An 18,576-nucleotide genomic window follows, 5' to 3' on the forward strand; every position below is an offset into this window, starting at 1 on the left:
ACCAGCCAAATACTTTTTTCATAACACAAACCCCTAAATATTCCTTATTAATTGTTTATCATGATTCCATAAAGTGTTAATAAATGATTTAAATAAAACAAATACATTTATAATTTATTTACAACATCTAAACAATTGATTGAAAGATCATCCTTGACTTTGGAAGCAGTAGTTGACGAGGCAATCTCACCACAAGGTCCATTTAGTAGCTGTTTTGGAGCTTTCGACTGTATCACACCATCTTCATTAACAAATTGAGTTTGCTCTGTCGCTATGATATTTCAGACATTAGAATTTCCGTCTTTCTGAGTATTTTAAGGACTTATTGTCCCTGATGGAATCAGAAGTCTGACATAGAAAATCTCCTGAGGAACATAGTGTGGCATGATAGAAAGCTCCAGAAAAGCTACTCAACAACCCGTTGTGGTTTGGACTTTGTTTTGTCAGCCGAACCTTTATCACATATAACTTGTAAGGAAGTTGTACCAGCATATACTGTATCTGTGACGGACTGAGGCGTGTAGCAAGTGAAATTATGATGAAAAAATACCATTTTATTTCAGCTGATGTTGCCTGTAAACATTCATGTTTAGCTTCTTCTCTAAGAAACATTTAGTAGCTTGGAGAGTTATTTCACTCACTTTCACTGTTTGACGCATCAACAGCAGCAGCCATTGTCTGGTCCTGGTAGGTGTGTGTTTTTTATCTCTCTGGAATAAATACTTTTGCTCACATATCTTTCTGGAAGCACAAACAGAGCTGCTGAGCTCTGCAGTCTCACTTTGCAATGGCACAAAAGCGACTCTGAATTGTCCTCGCTGGCAGCCAATGAGCTCAAAGCAGCCGTGGCTCAGTGTCTACCAGCGGCCGGCCGGTGCCAGTTTCCAGCCGGACTCCCGTGGGTGTTGGGGGCCAAAAAGAATTTTCTAATCCGTCACCATTGTACCAATTGTCTATAAAAATTAATGTGCGAGTGAAGCTCTGTCTTCACATGAGGGCTATCAAATTTCCAAATCACTGTTAATGAAAGAGTACAAACAAAGAAATGAATGACTCTGAAGATTTCAAGGTAACAATTCCACATCTAACCTTTTGATTTGAATTTTGTTTCAGCACAAAACTTTGACTTTAAATACAGTTTTTCATGACTTTGCTCAATCGACTGGGTCTTGTATTTTATCTTTTAATGTCTTTGAATCTTCATTTTGATCAGTATTATCACAGATTTTTTTATTCCTTTACACTCTTTGGTAATTCTTTTCATACGCACTTGACCATCTCTTACCATTCTTGTGACAGACACATTGTGTATTTTCCAGGAGGGCGAGAGTAGAAGCAAAGACCAAATAGACGGCACAGGCATGAGCCTGGGCAACAGGAAGGGAGTGAGGGTCACTGGGAAATATGTGCCTCCTGTGGACTTGAGTGGCAGAGGAGGAGGTCCATCCATCGTCCACTCTCCCACCAGCGCCAACATACCACCAGAAACCCCCACTGTGATCTCCATTGGCCCTCTGCCTCACAGGCCCCCGGATCGAGTAGTGGATCCCAGGGTGAATGAACATTCTGTTGGGGAGGACTGGACCAGGGAGGCGTCGCCTCAAAAGAGGGTGTCCTACGGTGAGATGGGTGTCCCCAGGCAGACCATGGAGGAGCTGAAGACCATCCTGAGGGACAGTCCTCTGCTCAATATCCGGGGAAGAGATGATGGGAAGCCAGGAAGTCCTTATACGTACCTCCATGGGAGCAGCAGCAGGAATGGTAGAGATGTTAGTGGAAGGTCAGAGGGACGACAGGACGATGGAAACCCCAACAGGGTGCTCAGCACCTTCAAACCCCAGTCTGATGCTTCCAGAAGGGGGCCCAGGTCAAGAGAGAGCACATCTATTCAGCTGCCTTCCAGCATGGATTCATCCAGCTCATTCAGGTCTGATGCCAACACAAATAGGCAGCCGGGAGTCGGTACACACTCACATGCAAGCAGTGGCTCCTGGGAAGAGACTGGAGCTTCTCATACAGGTTGGTGAAGCTTTGGTTAAAAGACAAGATTATCCTTGATTGAAATTTCATCCCAAATCAAGAAATATCTTCTCTTACAAAGTCAAAATTTAGCAAATAAATGGACCTTTATCCCACTTCATAGATAGCCTAAGCTTTCTTTGATCAGGACAAACTATTAAAGGTCCTGTCTCTGTCTTTTGTCAAATCTCGCTTTAAAATTTTGCATTTGTCTCATATCTAGTTCCTGCTTTAACTGATGATGGATATTGATTTCTACAGCCATTTCTATTTGTGTTTTTTTTGTTTTGTTTTATTCGGACATTTAATATAATTAATTTGATTTAAAGCTGGCTTTGTAATGGTCTTTTACCTTCTACAAAACTGATAAATCAGTTAGTAACTTGATATTGATCTCCAGCAGAAGGGTCTACATCTTTTTTATTCCCAAAGAAACTGCTTAATCATTATTTCTAAAGTTGGAACGACTTGGAACAACAGTTTATCGCCTGTTTTGAGGTTCTTTTTCATTGGATTCAATTTTCTGTGCCCTCTGTTTTATAGCCCGACCGATCGATATTTGGGAGTTTAAAAAATAAGCTAAAAGTATATCGGCCAGTTCTAAGTTTTTTTGTTTTTGTTTTTTTTTTACATTAACACATAATCTTTGCATGGGGATTTTAAAAACATTTGTGGCCAAGATACATGGTCTAGTTCTACTCAGTATTAACTTGAAATCAAATGGGACTGGTTTTGGATTGGACTTTGGCTTGACTAAAGTGGACTTGACACCACTGGAGCTTTGAGTTTTAGAAATACTAAGGGGGAAAACATGGATTTGTGGATGTTTTTTGTGGGGAAGCTTAGTATGTGGAAAGCTTAGTATTTGAAATCAATGGTTGTCAAGTATTTTTGCAGATTTTTTAAACTGTTTTCCATAGATAACGGGAACGAGACGGTCGAGTTCGCTGGTAATCAGAGGTTCTTCGCAGCCATGGAGCAGATCAAGCAGCAGATTGCAAGAGAGAACATCAACTTTGTCCGCTTTGAGGCCACCGATCTCCATGGGGTGTCCAGGTCCAAGACAGTACCTGTTCGCTTCTTCCATGTATGGAACACTATCTATCTATCTATCTATCTATCTATTGATCAGAAATGTGTTTGAAAAGCCCAACATTTTGGGAAATATGCGTATTCGCATTGTGTTAGATGAGAGGATTGAAACCACTCTCCTGTCTCTGTGTTAAGTATGGAGCTGGGGACAGGAGGCGATTAGCCTAGCTAAGCACAAATACTAGAGGCATGCGAAAACAGCTAGCTAGCTAGTGGTTTGCAAATTTCAAAATGACACCTATCAACTCCTGTAATGCTCACTGACTGATTGTATCTCATTAATCTTATCCATACATAAAACCAGACAATTTTTCGTTTTACAGGGAGTTACATGCTGGAACTATTTCTCGGCTAACTACAACCATGAGCAGATAATTTGTGGATACTGAAATACTGGGTGAACGGATAAGCTTACTGCATAAATACAGTAGTAACAAGAAAAAGGAATAATTTTTACATAACTAAACAAAACAAGATATAAGATGATCTATTTTTGATTTTTAGTGAGACCCAGGCTAGCTGTTTCCCCTTACTTCCGGTTTTTACGCTAAGCGAGGCTAATCAACTCCAAACTCTTCCTCTGTACTGAACACAAAGACATGAGATTGATATCGATCTTCTCATCTAGATTTCATAAAGAAAGCAAATAAATGCATTTCCCAAAAGTGGTAGGATACTTCTTTAATGTAAATGTTGTATCCATAGGAGAAAGCCGTATATGGGGTTCCAATGCCAAGAAGTTACTTGGAGCTAACACTGAGTCCTAAGAGCAACGAAGTGGACCACGCCAATACTGCCAACTTCAGCAGCGATGTACTTTTAATACCAGACCTTACGACCTTCAGGGTCCTACCCTGGGCCGAGCAGACAGCCCGGGTCATCTGTGACCCCTGCACAGTGACAGGAAGCCCCCTTCGCACTTCACCACGCCTCATCGCCAAGCAGCTCCTTGGCCAGCTCCAAACCCTCGGATTCTCCCTGCACTCCTCCTTCACCTACGAATGTTGTGTCCTGGGAGCGCCAGACCGGATCGGACCAAAGACGCTCCTGTTCCCTGCTACCACACTGCTGAGCAACCATGACCTGCCTTTCTTCCAGCAGCTGGTGGACAGCATGTACTGCATGGGCGCAGACATAGACAGCATTTCTTCTGCCAGTGGGCCCGGCCAGATGGAGATCAATCTGAGGCCAGAGTTTGGGATTGCGGCGGCAGATAGCGCCTTCACCTTCCGCACTGGCATCAAAGAAATGGCTCGTAAACACAGCTACATCGCCAGCTTCTTCACTGACGATGGCCTGTACAATGCTGGGGTGCTCTCTCACAGCTTGTGGGATGCTAATGGGCGACGTAGCCTCTTCCATACTGGGGAGAAGACGGGCGAGCTGTCTGAGATGGGCAGGAAATGGCTGGCCGGGCTCCTGACCCACTCTGCTGCCCTGAGCTGCCTGATGTCGCCAGGCCTCGGCTGCCGGAGCCACATTGCCAAGACGATCAAAGACCCCAAACGGATGCTGTACGCCACCTGCGGCAGCAACGATAACAGTAGCTCATTCAACATCAAGTGTCATGGTGGGAGGGAGACGCACATTGACAACAAGCTGGGCTCAGCCATGGCCAACCCTTACATCGTACTGGCTGCTACAGTGGCCGCAGGACTGGACGGCATCAGACGAAACCTGAACGTTGAGAGCGGTCTGAACAAAGCCCCCACTCAGCAGAAGGAATTTGCCATTCCCGTGAAGCTCGATGATGCTCTGGAGGCACTGGGTGATGACCACGTCATTCGCAGCACCCTCGGAGAGCCGTTTGTTCAGTATTTCATCGCCATGAAAAAGTTTGAAATTGAGACCCAAGAACTGGATGATGAGAGGAACAAGTGCCTGGAGTATTTCATCTAGAAATCCCCATGGTTTCATTATATGGGAAACACAGCTCCCCCCTTGCCATATAAAAAAAAGCATAAGAATTAACTGCTTGAATATAAAAGATGCTAATTTTATATATTATGTTGATACCTTATTATTCTTACTATCATTATTATTATAAAGATTGTAGATATTTTTCAGAGTCATTTCAAAATAAAGGTATAAACACACCCTCAATGTGCAAAGTGGTGTTGTGCAATTTTGTTGTCGTGTGTACATATTCTTTATTACTTTGAAGAACAGTACTGTTGCAGCTGCTTCTTTCTGGATTAAGCATAACGGTTTATAAATGCTACATCCAACCAATATGATAAAAAAAAAGTAAGTGGCAATGCCCTGCACTGAGTAAGTACGCCGAGGAAGAAATCTAAAGTATGCTGCAATCCTAATCTTAAAAAGTTGTCTCTCTATTTTGAGTCCATTCAACAGTTTTGTTTTCTGGTGTGTAATTAACAAAACAACCTCTTGGGGCTGCTAATGTGGCTGCAGACTTTTATTCTTGTTTTCCTGTAGTTTGATAGAGATCTTTAATTTTGTCTTCTCTGAACTCAGTAGCGCACAGATTATCTAATGAACCTCCCATCTCTTCACAAAAAGGACAAGTGAAATTCTACATGTGATGAGTGCTTTTGGGAAACAGTAAGCCTTTGATTTTTAAGCTTTATTCACATTGTACTGTATGCTTATATATACAGTGTATATTTTGCATGTAAAAATGTAAATATGTTGGTGTTGGATTTAGTTTTGCAATCTAAATTAATACATTTGTCTATTTGTCATGAAAAATATTGTCAAAAAATTACAACAGTAAATGAAAGCTGAAAGTGTCATTTCACCCACTTTTAGTAAAAAAATAAAAATAAAAAAAATCAGGAAACTATCTCAACTCAAGGTCCACTTACTAGCTGTTCTGGAGCTTTCGATCATATCTTCTGATTTTCCTCAGAAGATAGAGCTTTTCCCATTCGTGCCAGAATTGTAGATGTTTATAAATCTCTATTTTTTTAGCACTTTAAGGACATAGATGAGAAGGCCTAAACGTACTCAGAAACACCATCATCAAAAACATCTACAATTACATGACAACTGGGAAAAACAATGTTTGCTGAGGAAGATCACAAGTTATGGTTGAAAGCTCCAACGCAGCTTCCAAATGGACACAGAGGTGAGATTGTTTTCGAAACAGGTTTCCAAAGTCAAGAATAAACTTCCACTCAATACAAAAAAAACAAACAAAAACAAAACATATACATCTTAATTTACCCCTGGTAAATTATGGTAATTATCCCTGCAGATAGTTTTAACATGGTAGTAGCAGTTGGCAATCGCATAGTAGTATCCATGCAGAGATATCTGTTCCTGTCAGTTCTGCTGCCATACCAATACAATGGAGGGGTATGGAATCATGCTAGTGCTTCTACCTGCATTGAAATATTACATTTAAATATTCAACAGCAGAATCCCTTTCCAGAAGTAATGTCCAAGTTACTCTGGACAATCAAAACAGTGATTCACTGTGATCAGTTTTCAAATGAACTACATGTATTTCTTCAGTGGAAATTAGTTCCGGTGAAAACAGGGATGTCTGTAGAGTCATCAAATTTGTTTCAAGGCTACGTGTCCCTTTCGGCAAAGTGGTTGTACCGTATGTTTTGTTGAATTAAATACCTGGATTTCGGTGCTTTAAAGCCATACGAATAGAGCATCTTCAGTGAGGACGGCTGAGCAACAAATGTCAAAATCATTAAGGCTAGGGAGGGAAAACGTATCACATGACTCCTTATCTGAAAAAATATATACTTTAAATTAGACAAGCAAAAACACATCAAAGGATAAGGCTGGTGATATCATATGTCATCATATGCCACGGTGCATACCGTGTGACCTCCTTTAAAACGGGTCAATAGGTTCCTTGAACAGCTGGGTGCTGTAGTTTTTACCAGACGTTACGCAGACAGGAGGAAGTAGTGCATTTGTTTGGGGCCTTTTCCAGTGGCGGATTAATACACATTCGAAAGGCCAGTGAGAATTTACAACAGCAGGGCGGTGTGTGTCGGCTTGAGTGAAAAAAAACAGGTACAGTGAGTATGTTCGTGGATAATGTCACCCACCGCAACGGTTTGGCCCAGCGATGTGTTTTTAATAGTTTTTGGACATCAGTGGAGCTTTCTGGCACAAAGGGATAGGCTTTGGATGCATAGACAATACTTGTTAGCGGGATACATTTATTGTTGGTTTTGGTCTCGTCATGGGATTTGTTGAGAATAAGAAAAATATAGAATATCACCAGACTTATACTTAAAATAAACTTTCAGAAAGAACAAACACATTCAACATAAATGTATTTTTAACAATCATTTTTTCAATTCAACTCACTTGATAAAATATTTTTCGGCGTCTAGAAGGACTTCTGTCACATTCACTCTGCTTTAACCTCATCAGTAAACGACTGGGATGGATTTATTTTAACTTCTGCCCTGCTACCCTGTAGCATCCCTTTCAGGGTAATAAAAAGACACACCCACACAGCTTGTGTTTTGGCATCAGTGATAAATATCTTCCCTGATAAGATCTTAGCGACATTATGAAAAACATCAAACGAAAAATATTGCACACTGCAGAGGTGATGACATACAGTGTGTGTGTCAGATCCAAAATAGATCAATGAACAATACAAGGTGTGTGCACTAACTTAGTCTTCATTCCTGAGCATGGCGTCCATCTACTCTTCCTGCATCTCTACTTATTCTTGCCTATGAGATTTCCTACCCGCTGCATGAATCGCCCCAGTTTGTTGTCCGTGCCACTTTGTGTCTGATGCATATGATAGCCAGAGTCATCCCTGTTCAGGGAAGAGCTTTTGTCTTTGTCTGAAGGATTCACGCTTGCCGTCCTCATCGATTTATCCAGAGGAATACTTTCGGTGCTAAGCAAATACTCGTATCGGCTGTAGGCTTTCTCTCGCCTGGTTTGAAAGACCGTGGGTCCCTCGTCGTCTGGAGTGCTCTTTGGGCTTCGATCCTGCTCTTCTGCAAGGTTTGTCTTTTTTTTGCTCGAACGGTGAGGAGATAATCTTGAGAATGCAGATTTATGCTTCTCAGTCTCTGTTGGATTACTGACAGAGTTCTGCGACCTGGAGATGCTTGGCGATTGACCTTTCTTAGTTGTTTGCTCTGCAGCAGATACCTGTGAAAGGTCTGCCCTGAGGGGTTGGTTTGATCCTGAGGGATTATGAGATCTCATTGACGCCTTTCTTTGGAGAGACTTCACCTCTTTTCTGGATGCTTTCTTTTCATCTGATGAAAACATCGCTTGTACTTTCATTCTCATGGAATTCTTCCTCTGAAGCGTTGGCTCCTCTTGCTGCTTTTCCGTATGACTACTCTTAGCTTCCACTGCATGCTGAGATACCGCAGATATGTTTAAAATCTTTGGAATACTTTTCACTTCGTTAGATGATTTTTTCCCTTCTTTTGGAGCAGCTGAGTCTAATCTGTCGGCCACCTTACATATTGAGCCCTGACTTCCTCTGGCTTGATCCTGAAATTGTGATTCTGCAGGTGAGCTAGATTTCACAGAGTTCTCCTTTGGAACAGCTATTTCGTCTTTGCAAATTTCCTCACATCTATTGTTGAGTGCAGCTGACTCTGAACTGTTGATGCGAGTATTTGAACCCTCTTTTTCTTCAGGGATCTCAATCAAAGACTCCATCGCTCTTGGGTGCTGGATACTGAGATTGCTGGAATGCAAATGAGAGAGCCTGAGCGATGGATCGCTCAATTTCATATCTAAGTCAGCAGCTGGTATTGTCCCGGAAAGAGGCTCATACCCGTCGTACGTCTGCTTGTCGCCTTCCTTGTCTGGCTCACTGAGTTTGTGGTTGGCTGATTCTACGTTACGACCATTTTGTGCATTTGAGTCTAACTCTGCCATGCTCTGCCTCATGTCTGGACCTCTCAATGAAGACATAAATTTAGGTCTTTCTAGAGGGGGATACATAGACCTCAAGGACTCTTGGCTTTGCCTGAGATTGGCATATTCCTGCAGACTGAGCCTCTTCTGCCTTATTTCCTCCATCCTGGACTTAATGTCCCTCGACCTGCTGTGAATCAGCTGTGACTGATGTTCATTTAAGCCCATGTGACTGCTAAATGGGGATATCATGGGGGATATCGCATCACACGACGTATCTAGAGGCATAGCGCTTTCATTAAGGTATGTGTCGATCTTCCACCTGTGGAGTGATGTTTCAGAATTGAACGGTATCATATTCTGGTCGGCACCATAGCGAGTGCGATGCCGAAGCTGCTGCTGAGACAACCTGTTTGTTAGCAGCAATTCGCTGCCCCCCCTAAGGTTCGAACCAGTCCTCTCGGGCGCAATGGGTACTCCAACATCGTTGGTCCCAATCCTCAGCCGAGTCATGGCAGATAACTTCTGCATTTCTCCGCCATAACTGTGTCCCCGCACCAGATACCCCATGTCAGGACAGTGAGACTGATGCAGCCTCTCTTGCATGCTCAGGCCCCTGGTTAGCATGGTGGCGTTATTAAACCTATCATCTTGAGCACTTCTCATGCCGTGCATCACTCTGGGTCTCATGTGAATTTGTTGAAGGAAAAGTTGGCTGGAGTTTGGGCTCTGCAAGGCTACAGGGTCTCTCAGGTATTTGACAGGCAGCCTGTCCCTGGACAGAACTGCAGGAACTGTGGAGCGAGCGTACAGTCTTCGAAACTCCTCGTCATAAGAGCAAACCAGCTGACCGGTGACCACCAAGACCATGCTGAGGTTGATCTTCTCATACGACCACGTATAGCTGAAAAAGAAAATGGAGGCACAGTCAACAGAAATCCAGGAGGGACGACGTGAGAGGTCAACCCGCCTAGATTTACCTTTCTAATTCATGAAATAGATTATATACATGAGCGTGGCCGTCAAGTCTTAGCGACAGGTGTGTATGACTAAATCTTCTCTCAACTGAGAAGAAAAAACAGAATTCCTGCTCAATCTTGGTAATAGAAATAGAGGTATGATGGTTTGGTCAAACCATTATCAAGAAAGATTTGTGAGATTTAGGTCCTGAATCTTACCTGGTAAAATGAGTTTGACCAAACCATGACCAAAAGTTTGCATGATTTCGGGTCAGTTTACTCATTTATTTTTTTTTTAATATGCCAGAACAATGAGAGGTACCAAATTCCTTAAAATTGAAACAGGGAAACCTGAGGTATCGTCTATGATGGCGGGACAAATAGGTCCCATATAGGACAAATAGGTAGACAGATTAGCACCGACTTACCTGTAAGTTCCATACAAAACTGTTCGGCAGTCTACCAGAATGAACTTCTGCTCCAAACCTCCGTGAAACTTCACCCCAGACTGACACTGGTACTGCTGTCCCTGAACTGTCCGAACACGAATGTTCTGATGGGGAAACAAATAAAGGGAGTCACAAACTTTGCTACTTCAGCCACGGAAAGGAAAAGAAAGAAAGTACATTTTTGTCATTTTTTTAAGTAGTGTAGTTCTTTGTACAAATCCTTTTCAAATCAGGAAATTTTGTCTTTACTTAAACCTACAATAAGTAAGATTTCTGGCAACTTGGGGGCAGCTGTGAACCCAACATTGTTGTTTATTTACACAGCAACTGTTTGCTAACTGTGTAGCTGTTCAGCAGTTATAGAGCTTTTTTGGTGTCTACCAACTCCTGAGGGAAATATCTGGCTATTTAGCTGCTTAATGCTCCGTTATGTTCACCAGCTTGTCGCTCATTTTTGTCTGACTACCATTTCATGCTTGGCAGGTAGCGTGCAGTCGGTTTTCAGAGCTTTTTAGCTGAAAACAGCGCTAAGCGAGCAGTGAGAGTAAACCAATACAGCAGCTTCTGACTGGAAAACCAAAGGAATGAGCTGAAAGACACTGAAAAGCTCCGTAGAGCCGAGAGGAACTGCAGCGGCAATGATGTGACTGACCAAACTTCGCCGTAATGGCTGAGACACAAGTCAAGCAAGTTTCATAAGTCTGCTGATTGATTTTTTATAACATAGAGAAATTAAAGAAGACCAATAACCGCTTGGAAGCGTGAGCAAAATATATCCAAAAATTTAAAACTCAGCTGAGATTCTCAGGTAAACTCTGCTGGGGCTACTTTGGTAGTACACCTTCAAGCATGTCATCAGAAACAAAAGCATTGCATCAGAAACTGGAATGTGAAACAGCCTGTCCAAAAAAACCAAAGTATGCACAGGAAATGTTTCGGCTGAATTACACGGAACTACACCAAATTAATTCAGCCGCACTTTTATTTGTTTGTGTTGGGCCGAGTTAAACAGGTTCGGTAGCTTTACGTTAGCGCGCCAGCCAGTGGATGTTAGCAGTGCCAGCGGAGTCGCTGTAGGGATGGTCTGCTGACCCATCATTCTACCTGTCCACTCAGTCCGGAGCGAAATATCTTAGCAACTATTGGACGGATTACAATGAAATCTGGCACAGACATCGATGATCCCCAGAAGACGAACACCCACTGATTTTGATAATCTCCTGACCTTTCATCTAGCGCCACCGGCAGATTAAAATTTGCACCTGTTTAACGGTTCAGTTATCCAAAGAGAATGCCTCTGAAACTAATGACTGAATTCAAAGCACAGCCTCAGCTGTAGGGATCTAAGACCAGCAAAACCGTCTCTCCACTCCCCATATATGATCCAATAACTGGTGTCATGACCATTACAGCCTCATGTGGCCACTAGTGTGGCTGTGAGCTTGTTCAGGTAACCCTTCTACGTCCAGTTCTGCCATTTTATTTCAACTTAAGTAGCTTTAAGGTTGGAACCATCATCTTGTTCCAAACTGTCTGATAGTATCACGTTTACGCCGCATCGGCTTGTGTCAGCTTTTTGTTGCAGCTGTATAACGTTTACAGTGAGTGAAATATTCAAACCTAAGTCTCCGTGGTTTTTCTTTTTATGGCTGGCAATGGAAATTTTCTGACGGCTCGTAGGTTACGTCGTACACGCATTGCAGCACAGTTTCACCTAAACAATTTGGTATCTGTGGAGGCTTCGAGATCTCCGCAAAATTTCTGCGGGTTTGAACGACGCTTGGCTGCACAGTGTGAGTTTGTGCGTAATGACCGACCGGTGGGTCAGTTAGATGTAAGTAGACAGAATTTCAAATGTAGACCAGTTGACCCCTCAACTTTATTTGGTTTATACTTCAACCTGTTTATCAACCTCCTTTTTTTGGTCATTTCTTTCCTCTAAAATATCCTCGTTTGAACTCTCTGTCCTCTTGTCCTTTTACTGCTACAGAGGAAAATAGCATATAACACGGTCTGTTCTGAAGAAAATCAAAAAGTATTTCCGTTTTAAATGAGATGCATTTTACTTTACTAGATTTGATTCACACATGGGGGTTTTTAAGTCAATTTAGGAAAGTAGCAAATTAGGAAATTTCCATTACTAGTAGCTTTAACACATACACACACTCTCACATAAGAGCACACACACCCTTGGTAACACTCGACAAGATCAGACCTGCGCGTCAGTTTTTATGAGGCTGGTGTTTTGATGTGGCTACTGGCTAAGCAGTTTGCAGAGAGATCACAAAGCCGTCACTGTGTTCGTTCTGGTGGATTCTTGTTTGGACTGTTGGAACATTGTCCTGATGCTGTTTAACAGGAAAAACCGAGCCACACCAACAGATCTGTCCAACTGCTGCCGCAGTTGTTTCGAATGATAATGGCAGGTAGAAATGCAGCAGGGAAATGCTGGTAAATGACAGAATTTCCACAAGGGTGCGGAGAAAATGTCAGACTTAATCCACTAAATGCTCCTGCAAATAGAAGAAAGGTCATGCCACAGGCAAAGCTTCTACTGGCAGGGGAACGCTTATGGAAAACTAATCTACAAACAGGACTGAGGGAGCAGAAAAAGGGGCAGATTTTTCATTCAAAATGCCAAAAACTGTCGGCGTGTTGTACTCCGCCTACTGCTGCTTGGTAGGGCCTGTCATTCACCCGACACGTCAGCGGCAGCGAGCTACCGTGCAAGGCGCTTGACGCGACCATCGGGAGCAATTAAATCAACCATTTCAGAGGATCAAGGTCATTTTTAGGGCTCATGTGAATCTCCACCTGTGCCAGTTTGGTGTCAGACTGTTGTTCACTACACCGATTTAATATATATATACTGTGTTTTCAACCAAAACTGGCCGGGATGCTTTCAACTCCTCCAAACTAAGTACGTTGGTCTTCCAATATTTTGCAAGATAACACGTTGACCTGAAATATAAACATGTCTGCTATGCATGAAAATCTAGGAACAGAAGGGGGTCCGGCGTTAAATCTGGGGCCATGACGGCGCAGATGCAGAAACACAGTATTAAAATAAAATTCAACGGTCTGGTGTTTTAGTTCCCAACCACTATTAGAGGAGGACTTTTGGAAAGTTGTAATTTTCTATCCTTAATAGCAGCTGTTCTTGTCCTGTCTGCTCAGTTGTGACAGGTAAAAAAGGGTGTGTTGTGTTGCTATTTGACAAGTTCAAATATGTGATTATTAAACGGATGAAGGCTTGAAGCGAGTTGATGTTTGGCTGATGGGAGTCTCTCGGCCTGAGATAACCGCCCTAACAGCAGCAAACCAAGCCCTCGGATCTACATGAGTTGTAGCGCATCGCATCCCTGTTCGTGCTCCGTCTTTGGTCTCAACACATTGCCGTTGCCGTACGTTCCCGGGCCCAGTTTCACAGTGCTGCGCATCTCTCACCTTGAAATCCTGGAGGTAGACGCCCACCCTGCGCAACATGGCGAGGAAGCTGCTGAAGTGGGAATCGTCCAGGAGGATGTAGACCGCCACCCCCCTCAGTGTCGCGCCGATGATCTCCTTAAAAATGTCGACATCAGTGAAGACGTCCATCGCTATGGCGATAACCTGGAGACACGTCAGACGAGTGGACACACTTTTAGCGGGAAGAACAATACGCCTCAGTCCCCGGAGATGAAAAAGATCTCAGCACGTCTGAGGAGTCAAAGATGGGACTTTTAAAGCTGTTTTAATGACAGGTCGAGAGTATTATACAAAAATGTAAATCAATAAGAATCTACAGTGGCTCTGCCTGATGTGACAAGCGGCAGAAATTCTTCGAATGGCCACGTGGAGCGGACGGGTGTGCGAACAAATGAACGAATCTGGATCTACGAGCTTCCTTGGAATCGTACCCAAAGTCAAAATATATGAGTTTCAACGTCTAAAACCAGATCCCGGGAGAGCGGCGGGGGGGCAGGTCGAGTCTCTGCAGCCACTCTCAGACCTTGTGCAGGTCACTCAGCACCTAGTTTAACCTGCGTTTTTTTTTGGAATACATCTCCCCAGCAGTTTAGAGGTCGCGCCTGTTTAGGCGTGAAACTCTAAGTAAAAAGCTAACCACAGATCAGTGGCCCTCGCCACAGTCACCATGGAGGTTTCTGAGATTCGTGTCGTGTAGTCCACTTGATAAACACGGGTTTGCAGAGGGAGTGGATCTGTGGAACAAGCAGAGTCCTCACCACATTTTTAGACATCTGGATTCTCCGTTTATTGTGTGTGTTTTACTTCAATCTGAAGTTTTAGGCTGCTTATACGAATGCTGCGTTGAATGTTTAGCCCATCCTGCTGCAACACGAGCTCACCGAGGCAAAGCGAAGCAATAGTGTCGCCTGCGCTGAGACAGGGGAGTCTTGATTTTGACCCCTTCTGGCCTGCCTGCTGATTTTTACGAGGTCCGTTATTAACGGGCCACATGGCAGCATGCGGTGTCAGGTAGACGTAAATTACAAGAGGAGTGGTTCTCTCCAGGAGGAGAAAGAAAAAAAAAAAATCTTGCCTGAAAGCAAAACTGATTTACTGGTACATGTCCTGACAACAGCCGTCAGACCGAGTTGGGCCTGTTTCGGTTACAACTACGCCGCTGTGTACAGATCCCGAAGGCGCCGAGCAGAGCGTATCAGGAGGCTCCACTGTGTGCATGTTCATCGGTCATCTGCCCGCGGTGGAGAGTCCATTTCCTGCGCACGCACACGCGGCGCTGTAATGTAGGACTGAGCGGTTCCAGCTCTGGAGACACTGAGCTGAACCACCTGTCCGTTTTTTCTGGCAGCTGCAAGACACTGATGTAACATCAGTAACAGCTGGATACGTTTCCCTCATTTTACTACGTTTTCCTCACAACACTGTTGTTGCACCTCGGCCTTTTTGTAATAGTTTCACCGTTCCATCTGAACGGTGTTTATATTGTACAAAAGGTTTATTCAGTGTTCGGTGGAAGTTACTGTAAAACTAAGGTAAAATTAGATTGAAATTAACTGGCTGTTGATGGCGGCCACTGATACTTCTCAAAGGGACAGAGATGCACAACATTAAAACCGGTTTTACTGTTGTGGCTGATCAGTGTAATTATTACCAATAGTTAACCATTTATTAAAAATGATCGTATTTTGTTTTATTCTTCCTCTTGTGGAATGTAACTAAGTATAAGTAAAAAACTGAGCTACTTCCATTTTAGTATTTTTTCCATTTTTAGTATTTCTGGGGCATATTTACGCTTTTATCACAGACAATGGAGAGATGACAGGAAACCAGGGCGAGAGAGACCCAACAGAGGTCCCTGGCTGGACCCGAACAGGGGACGTTGAAGATCATGGTCTGCTCCGTAACCCCCAAGCCCCCCTCTACAGTTATCTGACAGTTACCAGATGCTATTTACAGTCAAGGCCGGAAGTAGTTTTGTTCTTCAGGCTCTGAGCTTCAGCAACATTCAGTTTGTAATAACATGATAGAGACGTACACTCAGGTGCCAAGTCTCCGCTTTAATCTGAGCAGGTTTACATTAAAATAGAAAAGATAAAACCCTTAAAACACAGAGTCTGCTCAGGTTCAGCCAAATGCAGGAGAACTCACCGAGCAACGTCTCATCATTCAGCAGGACAACGATCCTAAACATGCGGCCAAAGCAACCAGCGAGCTTTTCCTCGAAGCGGCCGAGTCGGTCGCCTGATCTCAGTCCCACTGGGTGAAGACCAGACCAGAGGCAGAGAGACCCCCACAACGAGCGAGAGCCTCAGGAGGCAGCAATGGATCACCAGGGAAGATACAAAGAGTCTGCTGATGTCTGTGGGTCAGAGACTTCAGACCGTCACTGGCCGCAAAGGATTTGCCACTAAATATTAAATATAATGACTTTGTTTCACTTCATGTTTTATCCGTCCAATTACTTTTGACCCCCTTAACTCTGGGCACTGTGTGTTTAAAGGACTGTATCTCCCAAACCGTTCTTTCTATACTGAACTGCTCGGATTAAAGCGGAGACTCTGCACTTTAGCGTACGTCTCTGTTATTTTACATTCACTGAAGCTCAGAGCCTGAGGAACAGAAAAGTGTGTAACTGTCCAAATACTTGTGGTCTGGACTGTACTTTGCAAACTATGTGACCATTTCACAAAATATATGTATGTGTATATATATACACATATACATACACACGCACATATATATATATGTATGTATTTCAAAAATATATGTAAATATGCGTTGTTATAGAATGTTTGTACTTTGGAGACTTTAGTTACATTTTGCTCGTAGTACGTTCTTACTTCTACTTTAGTCCAATGTCGGATGCAAGCCTTTTACTTGTAATGGCCTATTTTTACAGTGTGGCCTTGCTACTCTTCCATAATCTGAACGCGTCTCCCATCACTTTGAGTGTGACGGCTAAAAGCCTACAACAGAGTCGCCAACATCTGGGTTTATCCGGCTGTTATCGGTTTTATTCCAGTGGGCGAGCCGGCGCAGGGCAGAGCGGAGGCCGCGCTCCGGCATGTGCCCACGTGTCTGCTCGCGAGCTCCACGGGCTGTCGCGTGAGGACCGGGGCAAACGAAGCGCATCTCTCCAGGCTCTGTGATGTGCTCCTGCATGTTTTATCTGACTGGAGCAGTCTTGTTCACAAATGTAATACGGCCAATTAAAGTTCCAGATCACATAGTTGTTTTGCCAGAAACTGCCGGGGAAATATTTAGGAACTCACTGAATGAAATCGTGAAATAGAGTATACATCTTAAACTGCAGGATGTAAACGCCCGATTCCCAGAAAAAAATCTGGAGGTGGCGACATCTTGTTCGTCCTGGGCGGAAGCTGCAGCCGCTGAAAAGGTGGTTTACCCTGCCGGAGTGGTTGGAGATGTTTCTGTGAAAGTTTCCTGCTACAGTAACTGACTGCATAACACAACATAAATGGTGTAGTCAGCTGTGTGTGTGTGTGTGTGTGTTAATGTATATTGTAGCCAAGCCCTACAGTCCACCGCGCGCTCAGAGAAATATGCAGTGATGCCTATTTTCCTCTGAGTAAAAGCAAAGCCGTTCATTGTGTGTCGGTGCTGTTGATAAACTGCTATTGTCCCTTGTCAATACGCAGCGATGCGCGTGCGTCCACCAAAGACAGGAGGGTGAACCCCTACACATTATCCGCACCTGACACTCCTTAGCTCAGGTTTTTTTTTTTTTTTTTTTTTTTTTTTTTTTGCTCTCTCACCTGCCTCGCCTCCTGCCTCTGCCTGCGCACCTACCCCCTCCCCTGACATGGTTGCCTGCCTGGGCTGCCTGGGCGGGTGAAACAGCAGGCTGATGCTGGTGTCCTCCGGCCCTCCCCGCCGGCGCCCAGCCCAGTTCCCAGTCCTCAGGTCCTCGTCTCCGTCCGGAAGTAGGTGGAGGTGGGGCTGGCTCCTGGGCGGGCACCCCCCTCCCCTCTGGTCTCCCTCTCCGCGGGGCTGCACTTTTTTTTTCCAAGATGAAGAAGATCTCCTCCTCTGACAGCAAGTGGCTGATCTGCTCGGCTCGGAGGAACTCCTCGTAGGCCTCTTTGCCCGGCTTTTCTTTTTTTTTTGCTTTTTTTTTTTTTTGGCGTTGGCGCTCTCTCTCTCCTCTGCCTCCTCTCCCCCTTTTGCCTTTATGTTTGACACCTCCTTTGCCTGGGCGGGTGCCTGGGTGGTGAAAACAGCTGGCTCTGGTGTCCATCCCCGCGGCAGCCCGGGCCAGGGCCAGCCACCTCCATTCCCCGTCCTCACTCTGTTGGGAGTAGAGGTGGAGGGTGGGCCCGCGCCTGGACCCGTCTCCCCTCCTTGCCTCTCTGGGGCGGCGGCAACTCTGCATTTTCCAAGATGAAGAAGATCTCCTCCTCTGACAGCAAGCAAGTGGCTGATCTGCTCGGCTCGGAGGAACTCCTCGTAGGCCTCTTTGCCCCCGCAGAGCAGGGCGTAAATGGCCAGGCGGTAGGATTCCTTGTAATGCGGCTGAACGTAAACCGGGATCTCCTCTTCTTTCAGTGAAGACAGGCAGGACAGATTGGACTCCATGGATGCCCCCGTCTCCCCTCTGAATCTCTGCGTGTCTCTCTAGGCTTTTCCTTCACCTTCAGCGTGACAGGTTGTGAAGCTGTTAAACATGCTGTTCAGACAACAAACCTTCCTCTGACGAAGCAGCAGGCACTGGAAATCTCATTGAGAGAGAA

The 18,576-nt window shown here is 44.3% G+C and overlaps 2 protein-coding genes across 2 annotated transcripts; one reads left to right on the forward strand and one right to left on the reverse strand.

Annotated features, from left to right (window-relative positions):
- The first annotated feature begins 1,045 nt into the window (after positions 1-1,045).
- Positions 1,046-5,010, forward strand: lgsn (lengsin, lens protein with glutamine synthetase domain). The gene is made up of 4 exons (XM_040146355.1): positions 1,046-1,069; positions 1,320-2,019; positions 2,940-3,106; positions 3,817-5,010. The coding sequence occupies exons 1-4, from the start codon at positions 1,046-1,048 to the stop codon at positions 5,008-5,010; spliced, it is 2,085 nt and encodes a 694-aa protein (XP_040002289.1).
- Positions 5,011-7,776: 2,766 nt separating this feature from the next.
- LOC120800312 (protein FAM83B-like) lies at positions 7,777-18,421 on the reverse strand. The gene is given in 6 exon segments (XM_040146329.1): positions 7,777-9,853; positions 10,337-10,461; positions 13,805-14,021; positions 17,649-17,752; positions 18,115-18,255; positions 18,257-18,421. Coding segments are annotated over 6 exon segments (2,829 nt in total).
- Positions 18,422-18,576: the final 155 nt, after the last annotated feature.

The sequence above is a fragment of the Xiphias gladius genome, chromosome 15, assembly GCF_016859285.1.
Source record: "Xiphias gladius isolate SHS-SW01 ecotype Sanya breed wild chromosome 15, ASM1685928v1, whole genome shotgun sequence".
Lineage (NCBI taxonomy): Eukaryota > Metazoa > Chordata > Actinopteri > Istiophoriformes > Xiphiidae > Xiphias > Xiphias gladius.

What these genes read in the sequence shown, in the direction of transcription:
- lgsn (XM_040146355.1), top strand. Translation starts at nt 1,046, where the DNA reads ATGAATGACTCTGAAGATTTCAAG. An exon ending in GACTGGAGCTTCTCATACAG is followed by an intron (nt 2,020 to 2,939) that starts GTTGGTGAAGCT and finishes TGTTTTCCATAG; the next exon opens with ATAACGGGAACGAGACGGTC. An exon ending in TACCTGTTCGCTTCTTCCAT is followed by an intron (nt 3,107 to 3,816) that starts GTATGGAACACT and finishes TTGTATCCATAG; the next exon opens with GAGAAAGCCGTATATGGGGT.